Source organism: Dromaius novaehollandiae, chromosome 1, assembly GCF_036370855.1.
Source record: "Dromaius novaehollandiae isolate bDroNov1 chromosome 1, bDroNov1.hap1, whole genome shotgun sequence".
Taxonomy (NCBI): domain Eukaryota; kingdom Metazoa; phylum Chordata; class Aves; order Casuariiformes; family Dromaiidae; genus Dromaius; species Dromaius novaehollandiae.
In genome coordinates this window covers 37,063,113-37,083,386 of record NC_088098.1, presented here as the reverse complement: position 1 = coordinate 37,083,386, position 20,274 = coordinate 37,063,113, and the positions used below count along the sequence as shown (strand labels likewise).

The 20,274-nt window shown below is 37.3% G+C and overlaps 1 protein-coding gene across 2 annotated transcripts in view; it reads left to right on the top strand.

The window, feature by feature from the left end:
• ZFC3H1 (zinc finger C3H1-type containing) overlaps positions 1-11,433 on the top strand; it is a 41,592-nt gene extending 30,159 nt beyond the window's left edge. For both annotated transcript variants that reach the window (XM_064509080.1, XM_064509075.1), the window contains exons 25-35: positions 780-885; positions 964-1,162; positions 1,650-1,744; positions 2,719-2,829; positions 5,123-5,227; positions 5,320-5,485; positions 6,241-6,341; positions 7,478-7,579; positions 8,167-8,206; positions 10,388-10,450; positions 10,576-11,433. In XM_064509080.1, the coding sequence (XP_064365150.1) occupies positions 780-885; positions 964-1,162; positions 1,650-1,744; positions 2,719-2,829; positions 5,123-5,227; positions 5,320-5,485; positions 6,241-6,341; positions 7,478-7,579; positions 8,167-8,206; positions 10,388-10,450; positions 10,576-10,713 (1,226 nt within the window). In that variant the 3' untranslated portion in view covers positions 10,714-11,433. The remainder of the gene's footprint in view (positions 1-779; positions 886-963; positions 1,163-1,649; positions 1,745-2,718; positions 2,830-5,122; positions 5,228-5,319; positions 5,486-6,240; positions 6,342-7,477; positions 7,580-8,166; positions 8,207-10,387; positions 10,451-10,575) is intronic.
• Positions 11,434-20,274: the final 8,841 nt, after the last annotated feature.

Below are 20,274 nucleotides of genomic sequence, written 5' to 3'. Positions count from 1 at the left end.
GTTGTTGCCATTCCCTTTCTTCTCCCTGCCCCCTACCCCTGTGCATTTTCAAATATGTCTGTTTGAAAGTTACTTCCTGGGAATATTAGTGTGCTTGCTCAGGACAGGCAGGCCAAAGCTTGTGCTTGTCTTCATTTAAACTTTACTTAAGCGGAGTAATTTTTTAAAGTAGTAAAATGAAAATACTGGGAGAAAAACTTTTGGCTGCTGCTGCCACCTGATGGAGTCTTTCCTATTGGCATCTGAAGATCAGTACTTACACTGTGTATTAGCCAGCAGCAATACTGGATTGTCGCTGAGAATTTATCTGTGCTGCAGATGGTAATGCAGTGTGGAAATACCTGAGGGTGGTTGTGGTGTTCAGTACTGGATAATTTTATTTTGCTTCTCAGCATAATAAAATAGCCCATTTTAGCTTTTGTCTCAATAAAACTGCTTTCAGCACTGTGCTGGAAATCCTGTACTTCTAAATAGAACATGTTAGGCATCTATCTGTAATGTAGCTTTAACACTACTTTGGTTGGATGGGTTTTCTGGTTTTTAAACACATGAGGGATGACACTTCTGGAAGATTTTTGTCTTCCCTGTCGTGATAAGTGTTGATAAAGACCTTTTCCAAAGGTTGTCATCTTCCTTTTTTCATAACTTAGAAGAACAGCATTCACAAAAATAACTTACGTGCTTATGTGTTGTAGATTCTTGATGTTAAAGTTTCAAATAAGTTTGAAGGTACTTGAGGTTTAAGGGTTTGACTTTTTCCCCCCCCCTCTCTTTTTAAGATGCGATCAAAACATGTACTGATGAAAGCCTTGACACTGACAAAAGAATAGCTATCTGCTTTCCTCTCTACAGAAATATGATAGCTTTGCTGAAGCTTCTTCAAAGGTAATTTGTTTTTAAACATATTTTTCACTTAAGAATATTCAACTCTTTTTTTAAATCTTACCTTTACTTTTATTTGAGGTGGGAGTCTGCTACAGAACTTTGTAGATCATTGTTGGAGCTCTGCCCTAACAACTGTCAGCTCTTGGAGAGTTTGGCCACCTTGTATTTGCACACAGAGCAGAGTGATAGTGCTTACAAAGTGTGGATTGCAGCATTTGAGAAGAATCCTCAGAATGCAGAAATTTTTTATCAGATGTGTAAATTTCTCATCTCACAGGTAATACCTCACCCCAGAACCCTTTTTTGCATTAGTATTCTGGCTTTATGTAGTTTGTGTTTTGCTTGTGGTTTCAAAGCACTTATTAAACAGATCAATCTTCACAATATTTTTGTAATGTCTAGCACTCCTTTTTACAGATGTGAAAAATAGAATTGGCAAATGTTATGACGCCTTTACAGGTAATCAAAGATATTATATAAAATCATAAATTTAGAACCAAGATTGGTTCTAATCCAGTGTTAACAATATCCTTATACAAGAATAATAGAAGATCCCAACAGTGAAACTCTAATATGTTTTCAGCTATTTTCTGCAGTCTGCCAACTCGCCCTGTTAGATGTATTTTTTGAGAGAATGAGGGCAATGGAGCATTTCAGAGATAGAGACATCACTTGTTATTTGTCATGCTTAAATTGTTCTCATCATCTTTAAGTTGATATTTTACACAATGTCTGTTTTAAATTTTCTTTAATTAAAAAAACAGGGAAGGTCAGACAGTATTCTTTCCCTATTGCAAGATTTTGTGGCAGCTTTCTTTGAGAATGCATGTCAAGAACACAGTTCCATGGATCTCTTAAGGTATGTTTTTTTTTCCTTTTTGGGAAGACTTTTTTTTCTTTCAAAACTAGGCAGTTTTAGAACTCTTGAAACTCTCAGTTTTTAACTGGACATGTTTTAATAAAGCTTTAGCGAATTATGATTTGGTGTTTTAAGGTTTATGCTTGTTGTTTGTGCACATACACAAAATTTTAAAACACAAGAACTTGGAGATGAAATAACCAGCAAGTTTAATATCTGGATTTGGGGAATGGAAATTCATTGAATATCTATGCCACAGTGTTGTTTTTCCACCAAAGCTGGGAGCCTGAAATTGCATCCCTGAAATCTTGTATCTAGGCACTTGCGAAAGATCTCAGTCCAGAAAATACATGCATGCTATTAATTAGGGGACTGATATTGCTGAAAATGCACAGGCAGGTTGTCAGTCTGCTGAATTTCCACCTGAATCTTAGGCACCTAATTGAGACACTCCTTGAAGTTCTAAAATAATGTTTCCTATAGTCAAAGAAAAGTAGGTGCCTATGAAGGCCTTCAAAGACAGACCATCTGTTCTTAAGCTTATGCCAAGATAGGTGTTAGATTTTTATTCCTCTTAAGTTCATTTGTATTAATTTTAGCACTGGCAATGCAGTTCAGCTGATTTTTGGTAGATAATTGTATCTTAGGAGTTAACGCATTTTATGTGGAAAAAGGAAATGTCTGAGGTTTAAAGATTTAACTCTGTACATAATGAAGGAGGAGAAGACTAAATGCTTTAAAATACACATCTGTCTAGAGTTAAGGTATAATCTAAGAAAAGAAGGTGAATCTCCTCCTTTTTTATTTTTTAGTACCTCATGAATTGGATTTCAGAGCTAAATCTTATGTCCACATAATTTTTTTTGTTGGTGGTGGTTATTTTCGTTGTGTGTGGCTTTTTTTTTTTTTTTTTTTTTTTTTTTTTGGTCACTTCCATGTAGTGGAAAATTCACATGCTACTTTTTCTCTTGTAGGTATCTCTTGAATTTTCCAATGCCAATTGAATTTACATCACCACTCTATAAAGAACATCTTACTGATGACATTGTAAATCAGCAAATCCCATATCTGTGGCAGATCTACTGGTGAGACTTTCTACAGTATTTGAGGGACAACTGTTGGGTCTGAGTAAATTGAGTTTTCAACTGTGAAACAGTCATTATTTGCCAAAGTATGTCACTTTGGGTTCTTTTAATAACCAGTCTGCCAGTTCTTAGAGAAGCTACCTGGCTGCTGCAGAGCAGAGACAGTTCTATGGAACTGTGAATTGCACATCACCACAAATTCTGCACTTGGGAAATCTTTCAGGAATTCTTCCCTATTTGGGATAGTGGTGGGTGTGTTCATTTCATAAAATGATCAGTTGTTTAGACTTGTGTTTTAAGTCACTTCTAGTAGCTTCCTTTCATTTCTTCCAGCTTTCGGTTGCCTCCCCTTATTCTTCCATAATTCCCTACTTCCACCGTCTTAACTTTTTGTTTAGTCCTGGTCTCCCCATCTGTCTTGACCCACTGTTTCAGCTGTTAATAGATTTAGTAACAACAGGCCGTAAAAGCTGGAACTTCTCACAGGTGGCTCTGCATATCAAAGGAATATGGCAGTGACCTTTTTTTCAAGAAGAGATGTATAAAGGTGAATCACCGTTGTCATGTAAACATAAGCTTTGGGGCTTTTTTATTTTACTTTTTTTCTCCTTTTTTGGTTTCTCCTACCATTCCTTTTGATAGCAAGAATATCCAGGATATTATACAGGTGGTAACAGCTATCATGATGGCAGTTAAAGAAAACTGACTAGCTTCTGATGTGGTTAGTGAGATGTCAACTTATGCTACTGCTTGAGAAGCTTACCTCCCCATGGTCTGGGTTTGCCATCTTCAGAAGTAGCTATTTGGCTTTTCAGCCAAGTAAAGGGGCAAAGATGAGAATAATCCTTCAGATACAGTATTGACTTGAGGACTCCTTAGAACTCCCTCAACTCTGTTACTGGTAGTTTTTAATTGATGGACAACTTCTTAAGAGGTAAATCATGTGTTTTCAAGAAAATCGTCATACAAGGTTTAGATTAAATGTCTTAATGCTTTCTTTTGGTATTGTCCATGAATTCCAATTTAAATGAATTGGTTTTAGTTTTCTTGTCTTTGCAAGCTCACTTTTTTAGAAGGTTCATACTTGCAAATTAGAAATATTGTTAGAAGGACGCTTGAGGTCGCTGTCTAGTCGTTGGAGAATTTACTTTAAGCTTAGATGCATCTGCTTTTAGGCACCTGGTCCTAAGATATAAATCAGTGCTTCTGAAATAAATTCCTAAATTACTTGTAAAGCTGATGGAGAGCTGATTGCTTCTGTGCTTGAGTTCTGTCAGTTAAGTGCCTATAGATTTGGGCCTATGTATGTGTCTTTCCGTTTTCAGGTGCAGAGGACAAATGACATCAAAGAAATAGTCTGAGTGAAATTATTAGAGCCTGAAAAGATCAAGAAACAACGTGTTACTTGGAAAGATCATTTTATCTATATCTGTCTATCTACATAGATACAATTTTTTTAACAAGATTAGCACCCTGATGATTTAGTTTCTACTCTTGCTTTCCTGATGAACTATGATCAGGCGTTCTGATTATCTCTGTGTGGCCCTAGTCAGGATGCTTCTATAGGCTGTAGCAAGGTAGCCACATCAGCCCTTTCCTATTTTGTAATTCTGTAGTCTTTCTCATGATTTTTTTTTTCCACTTACAGCTTAATGAAAGCCTTCCCCTTTGATCATTATACCTTGAAATAACGGTTGTTGACTGAATCTTGGACAAAAACTGTCTGTCTGCTTCTGTCTTTGGAAAGGCCCTGTATGTTTTTCTGAGCTGTGGAACAAAAGCGTTTTGACTGCTTGTGTCAGTTTTTTTCTGTCAGCATATTTTTACCCCAACTCCCCAGTAGCATTTGTTTCAGAACACTGATTTTTTTTTTGCCCCTGTCTGATACCATTTCTCAAGTGTGGTTTCTTTTAATATAACTTTGGAATTTACTGTTCTGGAGCTTCCCATAGGGAAGCTCAAGACCTGTCTCCATTCTGTAGCAGTCAGAGCATCCTTATTATAAGGATTAGTAAAAAAGTACTTTACAAGAGTGGAAGTCAATGGGTAGGTTTTCAGTTCTTTTTGAGTTAAAAATTGCATTTAAACTGTATACTTTCCATATTCTGCATTACCTGCGGTGTGATACTTAGCCATTTTAATAAGCTGACTGACAAAATAAGTCTGTAATGCTCTTAAACTGAAAAGGGTGTTTTTTCTTGCATCTTGGAATGTGAAGTTCTTCATTGTTTCTTACTCTTAACACAATGCTTGTTCAAAAATATTATAACTTTTTAACTTTTAATATAAACAGTTTGTGCCAGTCTCTTCATGCAACTGTTGGTGAAGCACTGGATGCTTTTGAAGCAGCTCTGGGAGCAGTGATGCAGCAGGAAACTGTTCAGAACATTTGGCTGGAGTAAGTTCATAAGGAAGGAAAATAACTTAATCTTGCAATTAAGTGAAGGTCACCAGAAACATCTTTTTTTGTTGTTGTTTTCTCCTTTCTAGTTACCTTGTTTTTATCAATAGCAAAGTTGTTGGATCCAACAACAAAGTTCAAGAATTCAAGCTTTTTACTGACCTAGTGAACAGATGCTTGGTTACAGTCCCCACACGATACCCAATTCCTTTTAGTACTGCTGATTATTGGACCAATTACGAGTTTCATAATAAGGTAAGAATGTTTCTCTGGACACTTTTAATTAAAACAAAATGACTGATGGCGTTTTGGCAGATTTGTATAGTTTACTTGTTGAAATAGAGCACCACTAACATATGTACACTGACAGCTAGAAATTATTAGAAGAAGAAACAAAGATCTGAGGAGAGTAGTGTTCTGATTCAGTAGCAAAGGAATACCTAGCAGTGATATTTTGAATAAAGGGCAAAGTGAAAGTTAGAAAAATTACAACATGTTTTGATACTACATGGATAAAACTGTTAATGACAAGCTATCCTTTCTTGGAGAAAAAAGAAACCATGCGTAAGGGAAGGATGAAAGGGTGGAGTGAGAGGAGTCTGCAGAGTTGTAACATTGGGAGATGGAATTTAAGTTGTCAGTTGTGATCCTAGAAGTTAGAGTGGTTGAGAAATAAATGAAGTAGGAGAATAGGAAGAAGACTGAGTTAAGCACTTCTAAAGTTTATTTTGTTTGTATAAATCCTAGGTCCCATTTTATTAACATCCAATGTATTTTTTTCACCTATTAAATAAAGGCTGGAAGGACTGTAATCTGTGGTGTTAGTGACTTGGCATTAATTACTGGCATGAATTGATTTTTGCTACCCTTGAGGGATAAGGTTTGTATTTGAAATTATTTCTGTGGTGGTAAATCAGTTTAGTCACAATATTTATAGCTTCTAATTCTATTACTTTATCACAATTAGACAGGTATAAAATGCATTAACGCTTATAATTCCAATTTTACAGGTAATTCTTTTTTATTTGAGCTGCATTCCAAAGTCTCAACATTCCAAAACCTTGGAACGGTTTTGTTCTACCATGCCTACTAATCCTGGACTTGCATTGAGGTATGTGAAAATATTTGTAATTAAGACAAACGTCTGGCTAATATAGGTGTTCTTTTTCATGCAAGACTTGCATGATGTGTTTTGTACTACAAAAATAAAACTCTTACTCTGTTGCTACAAGTTGCTTGGGGCTTATTCTGCCGTCTGACATCTCAGTCTCTTTATGTTTGACAGGGTTCTGTTTTATATGCAGAAAGATTATAACTATATACAAGAATTATTAATAACTTTCAGTACTGTACATGAGTGCAGTCAAAATTTCAAGCGTGTAGAGAAAAGTCAGATTTATTAATCTTGTTATTCCTTAATGCTTTATTAAAAACAGTTCCAAAATACAGCCAAGAAAAATGGACATGCTGGTATGTAATAGTGCTACCTTAAGCTTTAACTTGACATTTGTTTAGCAAAGAGAAACTGTCCTCAACTTTGAAAAATCTTATGAATGGAAAACAAAAACAGTTAATGTAAATATTGCACTGACTCAAACAGTATTTCAAAATGCACTCTTCTAGGATTAAGGAATCCATATTTTACCACATACAGCTTCACCGAACTCGTCAATGTTTTATTGAATAGGTTGGTAAAGTCCCCAGATGCTTGCTTTTCTTTATCAACTCTGATGTCAAATATTTGAAAGCCAGATTTGAAACAACTGGGGGTGGAGGAGAGGTTTGAACTGTGGCACACAAAGTTAAATGGTTGCATTTTAAACCAAGCTGTGATTCTGTCTAGATGAAATTATAGCTTCCTTAAACAATGTTGAAACTATATAAAATGAGTGATGAGATCTGACTGCACAGAATCTCCTAGCCTCGTGACTTTGCAAAACTAATTAGCCTTCCTTCAGATATATAGTTACCTTACACAAGCTAAAAATGGATTTTGCAGTGTACCAAGGTCATGGTTTCTTTGATTTCTCTGCAGTTATTCTTCAAAAGTGTTTCTTAACTTTTTTTGCTTCCAGAACATATTCAGTCAATGTTATGTGTTGTCATTTTGGCTCTTTTTTTCCCCACTTGCAACTCTTGGCTGAAATTAGGTATAATATATTGTATATAATACGTTTGTATCTTTGGATTGCTTTTCTGTTCCCAGTGATTAGAGCAATGCTCCTTTCTCATGAATGCTTTTTACAGACTGCTTCTGCGATACTGGGAGGAGAGCAATGTTCAAATTCTGAAACTGCAAGCCAAGATGTTTACATATAATATCCCAACATGCCTGGCCATCTGGAAAATGTAATGCAACAGTCATACATCTGTTTTCATAGATATTGCTTTTGTTTATAAGGTTTACATCACAAAGGTAAATCTGAAATGTCCTTCAAATTGGGCTTGTACTAGAAGTCTCTCTTTCATTATTATTTAAACAGTAACTGTTCATTACAACAAAAAGAGGTATTGTTGCTTCTTTAAATGAGAATTTGAATTTCCCTCTTGGGAAAACATATATAAATGGATATTATGCAGATAAATATGAATAATGTATTTACAAGTTGCCTTTATAATTCAATTATTGACTTCTGTCTCCTCCTCTCTACCCTCCCCTTTATATATCACAATAGCAGTAATCTCCATTATCCAGTGATGCTGAACTGATCTTTTTCTTCAGTGTTTGTTCATAATGGGGAACCACTGAAATGTCTTGCTCATGTAAGGTTGTTTTTAAAAAATGGCTATTTTTTTTTCTTTTCACTATAGATCATTGGAAGTTAGTCAGTTTCTTCTCAAGGAATTTGTAATTCCATTCCACAGTCAGTATTCTGCCAATAATGGCATTTCAAATCATTCAAGAATAAATATTTTTATATATTTCTTTTTCTCAGAGCCATTGCTGCCGAATGCTTTCTAATGGGACAAAGAGAAGTAAGTCAACATAGCTTGCTAAAATGAGTAATTATTAAATTCTGTGAAACTTTTTCATACCTTGGCTTTATCCAGAGAAATGGTTATCTCTTAAACCCAAGATTTCTGGATAGCTGAAATATTCTGTGAATAGACCCTGAAGCAAATGCTTTAAGTGTAAAATGTCTTCGGCAATTGAGTTAAAATGGAATATATTATTAGTACTTGTGCATACTGTTTGTGTGCGTATCTTCCCCTTACTGGAGACCTGTGTTCTCCCACTTTTATTTTTCACTGAAGGAGATGGCTAGACCTAAAATACAGTAGAGGGAAGGAAGTATTGTGATGCTAATGACTGCAGTGGAAAGGATGGGTCTGCCAAGCAAATGTATGTAGGGAGTTTCCGATCAGGTTTTTTTTTTCCTCCCAAACCCTCTAATTTTTTCTCCCAGAACACAACAGCTTTACTAATTGGTATTTCAGAGAGAAAATACTTTCATCACCTTATATACAAATATAAGAGTTTCAGCACAGCAGCTGTGAATCACTTTTCAGTTCAGACAGATTGGATCTTCCTGGTGTTGTTGCTGTCCCCATCAAAATACTCTTTTGCCTGTGGAAAGATATTTTGTATTGGGGGATCATGAGGCCCTGTGTTTGATTCACCACATGTCTGTGGTGTTTGAGCTACTTCTCTGCCATTATATGTAACCTAGTATCTTGATAAATGTCATTCCTGTAGTAGCTGATTCTTGGTACCCTACTCTTCTGTCAGCGTTTCTTCTGAAACAGTACTAAAGCTCTAATGGATTCATAATGGGTTGTATGGCTATTATTAGATTCACAAGTGAAATTTTTATCCCTTTTTTCCTAGTGTGTTGTGTGTTTTTTTGTTTTTTTTTTTAAATAAAGCACCCCCAACTAGCCAGTTAGTTTATAAAATCAAATAGTTCAAAGTCAAGAGATACAGAAGGTATAGTTGCTTGTTCAACCTTAATTCTGTCTCTGTGTAGATGATTTGGTGTAATCTGTAATTAGTCACAGATCCCTGCTTCAGTCATTGTATTAGATGGACAACATTTAAGGCATTGAGTATAATGAGGCTGTTGACTTACAAGACTCCTGCTTTATTTACTTTCAACATTGGAAGAATTTATTTCAAAAATGAAGGTAAAAGAAAGTCTGCATGGAAAATAAGCCAGTTAGAATTAAGGCACATGTAAAATACTGTAGCTGGATTACACCCAGAAGAAATCTTGTGGATTTCTTCTGCCATCTCCTGACTTCCTATACTGTATGGGGGGGAAAAAATACTTAATTAGGCACACAGACATTGCAGTGTGGTGGGGGTTTTTTGTTTGTTTTTGGTTTGGGGGGGAATGTGTGCTCAGTTTGGAATGTGGTGAGCGTTTACAGCTGTCTGTGGAACCAGTGAGAGTTGTAAATAATTGAGATTTATAATAGTCAAACAGGTTATTTTTGCAAGAGTGAATTGTGATTCAGATTCTGGATTTCCTGGAGACCCTGTCATTGATTCCCTTCAGCAGCTCATTTAAAGGATTGCTAAAAGAATACACAAATAGGTATAAGAATGTATAACAATAAAAGCCACCCACCCCTCACTCCTGTCACTCTGATTAGACTTGGTACTTCAAATATCAGAAGTTGAAGGAGACTTGAGAAAATATTTACATTAAACTCCTTGGTCCTACATTTCCAGCCATAAAATGATTTTTTTAAAAAAAAGAAAAATGTCTGCTAGGGAGTTGCAGACAAATACTGATTAGTAAAGCACAAGTAGAGAGATGCTGTAGGAAAAAGCCTATGAAACAGTTATTTTCATTACAGGGTTGGGATGGCATGCGGTAGGCAAGACCTTGGGACTACATATTGAGTGGTGAGAGAAATATTGAGTAAGCTGCTTCATTCCACGAACATGATCCATCCTGTGCAATGAATGAGGCAAGAGTCTTGTGAAGAAAAATAGAATGTCGTCATGTAATCAATCATGTGCATGCAAGGGTCAGAATTAAGGCCAGACGTAAACTAGCCTTTGCTTGTAGTAATAACTTAATGCTCAGCTTTGCGACCTTTAACAGTGAATACAAAAAATTACTGCAACAGATTTTTGTGCTTCAAATCATTCGTCATGTTTTGAGTACACAAAGTTGTGCTGACTTAATATTTGTTTTTATTTTACAGGTCCATCATTTATATCAGAGAGCCCTTCAGAAGTTACCTCTGTGTGCAACACTGTGGAAAGATGTAATGTTTTCTCCTTATGTTTCAGTTTGAGGTTTCATATAAATTTTCTGCATATCCCATATCCATAGATGTGGTGATGCTCAAGCTCTGGCTAAATCTTATATCTGCTTCCCCATCTCTTACAGCAACTCTTGTTTGAAGCATCAGGAGGAGGTAAAACTGATAACCTGAGAAAACTAGTTTCCAAGTGCCAAGAGGTTGGAGTCAGCCTAGATGAGCTTTTAAATTTAAACACTTACAGAACAGAAAGCAAGAATCACTGAACACTGAGTATGGTCAGCCCTAAGTCCTATTAAATGCCAAAATCAATTGAATGATTCTTCAGGCTGATCCATGCCTAAGATCTGTGTAAGGCAGATGAGTATTGCTGAGCATATCAAGTCTCTCCAATCTGCTTTCCTTGAACCTGGAAACAATTAACATGACCCTCCTCTCTGGATAAATGAACTCCCTGTCTGGCCTTGCTTCTGGGCCCTGCCAGATTCTCATAACATCATGTACGTAAGTATAGTTAATCAAAATGACAGACTTTTTTTTTTTTATGTTTTCCTTTTATTTTCTGTTTTCTTTGTTTTGCTGTTCCTGATTCACTTGACACTCTCGCTGATGCCTGAGAGATCTGTGTTTGGGATTAATTTACTGGGCTGTGTTTACAGTAAAAAAACAAGTAGTCCACTTTGGGTTTTTCCTTTTTTTTAAACCTTTTTTGAGACTTTTTCATTACAGGATTTAAAACAAAAGCAGCCGCTCTTTAAGGAAAGTGTAACTGCCGTGGCCACAAGTATGCTTCTTGCACTTGAAGGCTCTAAGAGGGTTGCTTACTGCCCTTTTCTGCATTGGACTCATGGCAGAGACTATTAAACTTGAAGATTAAAGAAACTATTGCAAATGCCAGTGCATCAGAACCTAAGAGTGGTCAATTATGTGCAATTTTTTTGTAAAGAAATTTTAATTTATAATAAAGTTTAACAGTTTAAAGAACAGTTAATATTGATCTGTTTTGTGTTGGTGCTACTTTGTAGTATTACAGTTGTTTATACAAAGATGTTTTTTAGAAAGCTCAGCTTATATTGAAAATTTTTGTCTTATTTTGATCAAAAAGGAAGAGAAGGTGGTTGAGCTTCCCGTTGTTAATTGTAGAATAACTACATCTCCAAAAATGTTTTCTTTGTCTTGCCTTGGATACACAGATGTATCTGCCCTGTAGTGACAATTCCTGTCAGCAGTACTGTTTCAGTAATGGCAAGTACATGATATTGTTTGTCATTTTTCCCTTTAATGAAATGAGGCCCATTTTTCAAAATCCCTAAATGTACATTACAGAAGAGGTATTCTGTCAGCCCGTTGAACCAACAGTAGGTTGTCCGCATGGGTTTGGCTCTCTTATCATGTTTTTTGTCTGTGCCAAGTCATATTAAAAGATGACTGTAGTACTTTCCAGATAAATAACGTTAGGCAGATGCCATGAAGACTGTGAACAAGTAGTTTTCATGTTTGAGCATGAGGCAAAGTTGTTGGTGACATATAACTGCTAGCAGTTTTTAAAAGCTAAACTTTTTTGAAGTTACACGTGGCATACCTCCATTAAATGGAAGAAAAGTGGGAAATACTGGTTTTAATGTAGGGTAGTGGAGAGTGAGAGTGAGAGTAATGATGGAGAGTCTATACCTTAAGTCCTTATGGTAACTTTCATGTTTCGGCCTGAATTATAAAACAGAACTTCAAATATTTACCAAGTTTAATGGCCTGGTTTCCCTCCAGACTGCAAAACCAATATCAGAAAGGCTGACTCAACTCCGTTCTTCATTGTTGTAGGGTGGTGACTAGTTTCTTTGAACTTAAGTGGTACAGCTCAGAATGAAAAAGATACAGGTCTTAAAAATGCAGTATTTAATTTTCTCATTAAAAACACCCTCAAGTATGAAAATGTTGGCTTGTATATGTGTTGCTCCAAATATTTTTTCAAAGTTTATCTTTAAAACTTTGATAAAACTTTCACGTTTGTGTGCAGCAACACCTAGACACATGAAGAATTTTACTGTGCAATGCCATTTTACCCATTCTGCTGTTAATGTCCTTGACAGTATTAAGCTTTACTATTTTTAAAAATACTATGTACACGTTCTGCATCTTAGGCTTGTCTCATGGCTGGTATTTCTGTTACTGTTTTTGTCTTGCTGTACAGTGACTTTGTAACAAAATGCCTAGTTTCTCTCTCTTTGGAGACCTTAAGCCTTAAATTTTCATCAAGAATTAATCGTAAGTACTCTGCCTTAATGGTTGCTTGCATACTTGGAGATAAAGAGGGACCCCCCCCCCCCCCCCATGGTCTTTCTCCATTGGCCCTCAGTCCAGATTGTTTTAATTAAAATACTCCTGTTTTATACATGACCTTTTGACCCAATTTGGCTTGGCTTGACCATACATGGAAGTGACTAAATATAATGGGAACTGTTCATCCAGGAGCTGGGGTGAAGAATATGAGGAAGTTGTATATTCTTTAGAGCAGTACAAGCTCATATGACTTTTTACCAAGCAAGAAACAAAATGCATTGCGTAATGTGGAACTGCCAGGAAGAATATAGTGTTTCCAGTAGGTGTGCAGTTAGCATTGAAACCTTTCCATACTTTTTTTATTCCATTTGCTGCAAAGAAGGCATTCAGTTTAAGAAATGAACTAGGCATTTCATCTGTCATTTTGCAAGACTTCATTAATTCTTCATTGGGAAGAACAAAATAGGCAAATCAATTCAATACCCTTGGTTGTACTAGTCTTTTAAACTGGTGATCTCTCCTGAGGACTTCATTTCTACAAGAAAGATTTTTCAAATTATGGGTAATCATGCTGAATACTGGGGGAGGAGAAGATAATTTGAGCCGTTTAAGTAAAATACTAGCTGTGTAAGGGGAAAATTAACTTCAGCAGGAAAGTGCAGTAATCCTTAACACAAGTATGTGTTGCTACCACTTCTGTGCTTAAAGTGGCAACTTCATGAATAGTGATCGGATTATTTAGATTAAGCTGTTCTGGAAACGAATTTTCACTCTTTAATACTACACCAAACTATCACTGCTGGAGTATTTTTCATTTCCTGGCTCTCGCAAAGACACAACAATATAAACGAGACCTTCAGCTGCCTTAATTTAGAGGAAAAAAATGGAGAAAAATTTTTCTCTTTTTCAATGGAGACCTATATGAAAAGAATCTTTCAATACTGGTGCTGAGCAAGAAAATGATAAACTTATGGGAGTGACATGCTGTTTACTTTTCTATTGAAGTCTGATACATGAAGGTTCATTTTTAACCTAGCTTTGGCAGATAAAATGTTCTCCACAACTACAGGCTGAAGATGCATTAGAAGGTAAGTGCAGAGGGACAAGCAATAGTAGGAGAGAAGTAGAGAAGTTGTCCAAGAATCCTTTAGGTAAACCTTCCTAGCTAAATTTCTGAAGTAGTCTTAATGTCCTTTTGGGGGGGGGAGGGGGGAATATGAGGATATCCTTTTCTATATACTTTTTTTTAAAATGCTTTGGAATACCAAGTAGTAGTTGTCTGCAAGACCACTCCTCTTTTTCATTGGATTCAAAGATAACCTATTCATTCCTCTAGACCCATCTTGGTTGCATTTTATATAGGAATATTATTGGGAATTGAGCAACTCTTAGAAGCAGGCTTGGATTCCTTTCATGTTCTAGAGGTCCTGCTTTAGTTCAAAGTTTTGAAGACTTGTGCATGCTTTGTGTTTATATATATATATATGTGTGTGTGTGTATATATATATATGTATGTATATATATGAAACTTAAAAGCTATCTAGGCATTTCCAGTGTCACAGGAACGTTCTTGACAGCAGGGACAAGAATTTTAAGAGTGCCTCCAAGGACGCAGTATCAAGGAAGGGCTGGCAAACAAAGGGAAACAATCCAGGTATACAGGAAGCAGAGATCAAGAAGAGGCAAAACAGTGAAGGAGAGTGGGGAAGAATCCCAAACGTTCTAATTACATAGATACTCGGAAGTGAGCATGGAAAGCTTGACTGTAGTACTGAGAAAAATTGTAGGAACTTGTGTGTTGATGGGACTGAAAAAGATTTTTTATTAGATAATAGCAGGAGGTAAGTAAGCTTGAACAGTGCTGTAGTAACAGTATGCAGTCAGCATACTATAGACATCAGTCACACACCTCTTACTCCACCACTGAACTTCTGGATGTGTCTCAGAATAGCACTGTAGTCTGAAAGAACTTTCTGCTTAGTATTACTAGCTTTAGGTGTCCTGCTCTCCTGCCTCTTCTAAGTCTTAGCACTCTCCTTATCAAAATGGACAGCTAGTGCTCTCATGCTCTTAAAAGGAGAGGTAGCTGACCGGTTTTCTGTATGATTCTAGAAATTACTTGTTTTCACTGAATTATTACATTAATTTCAGTTTTATCATGCTGCTTGTGCCTGGGGGCCTTTGTGTCTGCTGTAATCAAGGTGTAGAAATGAGAAAAATCTCAAACTGTTCTTAGTGCCCAGGATGGTGTTATGTCCATTTTACTTAAGGGATTCTCCAGATCTTCTGTAAGTTTCTAAGAAACCCCTGAGGAGGAGAGGAGAAAGAGGACACTGAATAAACTAAATGATTTTTTTCCTCCTGTTTTTTAATTTTCATGATGGGAGTTGCCTTTTCAAAACAAATACACTTAACTTTAGGCTTTGTTTATACTAGCCTTGCCCCCCCCCCCCCCCCCCTTTTTTTAAACTGTGTTCTAAAGGTCTTCGTAACTTCAGTTTGCTGTTCAGAATATCCTGGAGGGGAGCACTGTTAGATGTTGAATTACTCCTACCTCCTTCCTCTTCCATTTTTTGAGGTCCCTCTGAACCACTGGTGCGTTGCCCTGAACTTGAGGGTGCTTGCAAACCCTTACTTTTCTCTTGAATGTAGAAAAGTAAATTCTTTGCAAAACCTCAGCTGATCAGAGTCTCAAGACTTAAGCAGTCTTCAAATAAAAGCAGACCCACCAACAGATAGTCCATTACCCTTAGTAACGCTTATACAAGTCCTGTTACGAAACACTGGGCCAGTGTTGAGTGATGCAGAATTGGCTACACTAGTATTGAACCCAGTAGTACCGGGTAACTGTAGCGTGGGCTTATCAGCTCTGAAATATTTGGCATTGACATATATGGGTGGGGTAAGGGGTAGGCTCCAATCTGATGCAAATTCCTAGTTAAATGTAGACCCTGTCAGAGCAGCATTCCCAGTGATGAAGATGGTGGTAGCCCATTAGCAAATAAATGCGGTTATGTTGGCCAGCTGTGTATGAACAGCTGGTTCAGGAATGGATCTACAAGAGGAATGTTTAACTCAGTAGCTGTGAGCTTGACAGTCTTGTTGCCCAGCCTATGTATGCACGCTATCTCCTCATTTCCCTTCCACCATGGTCCATTCAGTCCAGTTCCTTCAAAGATTGCGAGATGAACAGTCTCAATAGTCTTTTAGGAAATTTCTAACACAGTCGGGACAACCTACTACAAGTCTTATGCCAACTCAAATGTTCCATAGTGCAAGGGAAGCGAAGACTTAATAGTGGTGATTTCTGCTCCACAAACTTTGGACCATTTCCTTGTCTAAGTGAAATAATTAACTTTGTGTCCAGATTTCAGATTCAGATTTCAGATACTTGGATAACCTGTTAGAAGTCTTGCAATAAAACATGTGTGTGGTTTTCTTTTCTTCCTCCCCCCCCCGCCTTCTCCCTGAACAAGGTACTTAAGCCCAACTGCACATCAGAGGTCAGTCATAAGAAATGTGAGTCATCCTCAGGCTCATTAGCTCAGAGCCCTTAATGTTAGGGGTTAAAGCTGTGGGTCTTAATGTCTAGCAAATTGCCTCGTGCGGAATCTAGACTTCAGATTGCTGTCATTTATCAGACAGTTGTACCTAGCTGGTTATTTATCATTTCTGCTTGTAATACTGAGTTGGTGCTATTCCTGTACAAATTGCGTTCTGTGCTTTGGTAAGTTCTTAAGCCACTGTGTTTTACCTTGCTTTTTCACACTTCATAGGATGTACTATGAAGATAGTGACATGCTTTTTTGTCTTTTCTATGCAGATTACAAGCCTTGAGTGAGGAGTGGAGGGAGGGGAAAAAAAATCTTGCCTTAACTAATGAATTTATAGACAGTTTTTCCTGGTTGGGTTACATCAAAGTGCAGATACTAAAGAGAGACTCCCATACAGAATAGCCATTTTTACCTAAGCACTAATTTATACTGAGACTGTAATTATAGCAATGCACCAGAACCTGGCCTGTACTGGTAAGTGTAAAAGTATGTTGATATTTGGTATTAAAGATTTCATAGTGGACTTCCCTCGTAGCTGACAACCCACTCAGCAGTCATTGTTACGCTTTCATTGTTGTATGAACTTAAGTGTTTGTGTGGAAGCTGGAATGACGGGAATACGTAGGGGAAGAAGATCTTTTTTTATGGGAGATGGTCTGCACAGCATTCCTGGTGTATCTGAAATCCATGCGCTTTCACCACCACTGTTAACGAGCTGCACCTGGCCCCTCATTGCCCACGTGCTCCTTTTGCCAGGGGCAAAAAGCATGGAGCCAGGCCAGCAGCCTTGGTTCTTTCCTCCCATCTCTTCCTGAGACAGAACTGTGAGCACTTTATCTTTTGTGCTAGGCTAACCTTGTTTGTAAATATTTCTTATCTTAGTGTATATAATAGATTAAGAGCTATTTAGAGACCTTGTAGAGTTTCTTTAGTGCTTTTACTGAGGTGTTCTACTCCACACCCTCCTTTTATATAGTCAGTACTGCAGGGACTGCATACTGATGGAATGTTTTTGCCTCATTCTGTTCTTTGTGGGGATAACCCTGTTCTTCAGTGAAGGATGGATTTTATTTTCTATTTAGGTCATTGGTTAAAAAAAAAATTGAAATTCAGAAGACTGAAGAAGCTTGTTTCTCTTGTATAGCAGACAGCTGAGACACTTCCTCAGAGCTGTGTGGTTCAGGTATAAAATTGGCCTCCTCTCAAAATCTGCAGACATGTTCCTTGTGCTGTTTCTGCCCTCAGGGCTCATTGACTACATCTCAAAAAGTAAGATAACTTCTCAAACTAACTATATCCCACCAAATATGAGAAGTTTGTGTCATCTTTGGAGAGCTAGGTTAAAAGAGGAGGGGGAAGTTTTCACCTCCTCCAATTTCCCCAAAGACTCAAAATCTCATACAATCATTGCTCTGTGATACTGTCCTGTATCTATACTGCGTTGTTTTGAGCAGCTTGGTAATATCAGCTGAATGCTTGGAACCAGTTTTACCATGCTAAAGAGTGAGATTATGTTGATAATGAAAGGCAGGGTGCATCTCTACCTATTCAAAAGGTCTTAGCTCCTTTTCCAGGCTCTTGACTGTGACTGTCCTATGTATTTAAAAAAAAAAAAAAATTTCCCATTCTCGAAGATCCTCTGCAGTTATCAACGGGGGCCTACGGTTACAATCCTTTGAAGGATTAATCACTGTTTTCTAATCTTGAGGCTCTGAACAACAAAGGTGTTGGTGAGGAACAAATACAATGAGAAACAGCAGAGGTCATCTGGCTGTCACTTCATCATTCTGATATTTCTTCATCTCCTGATGGTAAATTTTTTCCTCCAGGATGTGATAAGTATAATGACTAAATCTCTAAGTAGATATCAGAATAGTCTAAAACTTCCATCTGTTTTTCAGAGCTTAATGCTGAAAAGACTATCCATACCACCTGTTGCAGATGGTGTAATCTGTATTTACCTGAGAAGATTGATAAACTATTTAGCATCCTAGTTTTCTTGAAAGACTTATCCTTATTATTTACTAACTGTAGCAAATTGAACACACCCTCTCCCCCTAAACTCTGGATGTGTTAGCAAGCGCCAAAGCAGGCTGTCCTGAAACAGGTGCAAGTGGATGGATGTGGAACATGCTTTAGGCTCTTCAGCTGGACACTTCAGAATTGCAAGCTGTGATGACTCTTACAGAAGTGAAGTTACCCTAATAGCTAATGACCCTGAGAATGTTTCCCTTAGCAATGTATGGATGAAATCTCCTTGATCCAGGAAAATCCACTTGTAGCATGCTTGAGGAAACAATTGATGTGGCCTGAAGATACGTAACCTCTGCAATGTCCCTGCAGTTGCTATCAGGATTGTCCTCTTTGAAATCTGGAAGCTTCAAATCTCTAGGCAAATTCTCCCTTCTGAGATATTCATCTCCGAGTGAAGGGCTTCTCCATTTTAATCACTGTATAAGTGAATATGAGAGAGACTGGCCTCTAGTGAGCAGGAGGGTTAGGAAACAGCTGCACCATGAACAAGGAGCAATAGTCTCTTGAAAGCAGGTAGGTCACTGGTGAAGGAGGAAAAGCATCACAGAATAAAAATCTCTTCCTTGCAGAAGCTGGTTTCTCTATATTCCTGAGAACCACTTGGGCTTTCCTCTGTTCTTTTGCTCTTTTCTAGCAATTTTGGATATTGGCCGTTGTTGGTTTTCCATTGGTTCGTGTAGAAGACTAAGGATCTGGAAATCATCAAGAGAGATTACATACATTAAGTAGAATATTTAATTGGGTAGACTTAAATAAAAGAATTTTTGATAGAAGCAAAAAACTGATTCTGGACTTGCCTGTCACTAAATCCGTGGGGTTGGTTGATGTCCCTGCATTTTCAGGTACTGATGTACTTAATTGGCCCCTAGGAAGCCAGCTGGCCTCCTACTAAGCAGCTTTCTCTTACCTGGTTAATCTGTTTCATGAACTGTCACTCAGTTACAGGAAGACAATGTTTCTTGTTTTGCATGAATAAATGAGAAGTCCAGTCATCCCATTTATGCCATAGAACAATTGCGCTGAGTGATTAGTGCATAAATCATCTGATCAGTTTTTTTTGGATTATGAGTAGAATACTTCCCTGTGATGACGGAAACACACTCTAGTCAATAATATTGTGACCAGCAGGCACATGATCATTTCTCCCCACTAGTAATATTTCTTTGGGTTTCGAATATAAGGTTACTAAATGACGGACAGCCAGTCAAACCAGCTGCAACCCTATTTCCCTTTGCAGGTTTTATGTTGGTTGGCTGTGGTCACATCTGTGCTAGATAGCTTTGTGAGGTTCTTATTGTTTGTTCATTTCTTAATATATATATATTTTTTCCTGATAGCAGTTAGCTTCCTGAACTGTTGTGCAACAGCTGAGCTCTTCTCATCCTCTTGGCTTCAAGGACATGCAAAGAAAGGAATACCTTCCATTTGAGTAACCACAGAAAATCAGAGGCTTTTTTATTGAGAGTGATTTTGGGTGGATAGGGACAACACATGATATTCATATCATTTTAGGAATACAGATTTTTAAAATAAAACTGCATGTATTCAGACCCAGGTATGTTCATGGAGCTTCTTTGTCACTTCTCCAAGACCTAGCCTCCCTTTCACTGTCTGGCAAATAAATTCATTTATTTCCTTGGCACTGGGAATCTCAAAAGGAAATGATTTGAATAGTTTTGCTAGATTGTGTCATATCCTTGCATCTGATATATCTCAAAGATAGATTTGAAGTGAAGTGAATTGAATGTAAGCACGTATATCCTGGAGGTATTTGGTTACAAGATAGATAACCCACAGAATTACTATCTATTATATCTAATATATAAGATATGCTAGCTATAGCTCTATCCTGCAATGAGAATATAATGTAGATGCAGAGATTCTCATAGGTAGCTTGGATAGACAAATGAAGAAATGGAGATGTAGCAGCATAGACTTCAAAGTTTTTCACCAACTTTCAAA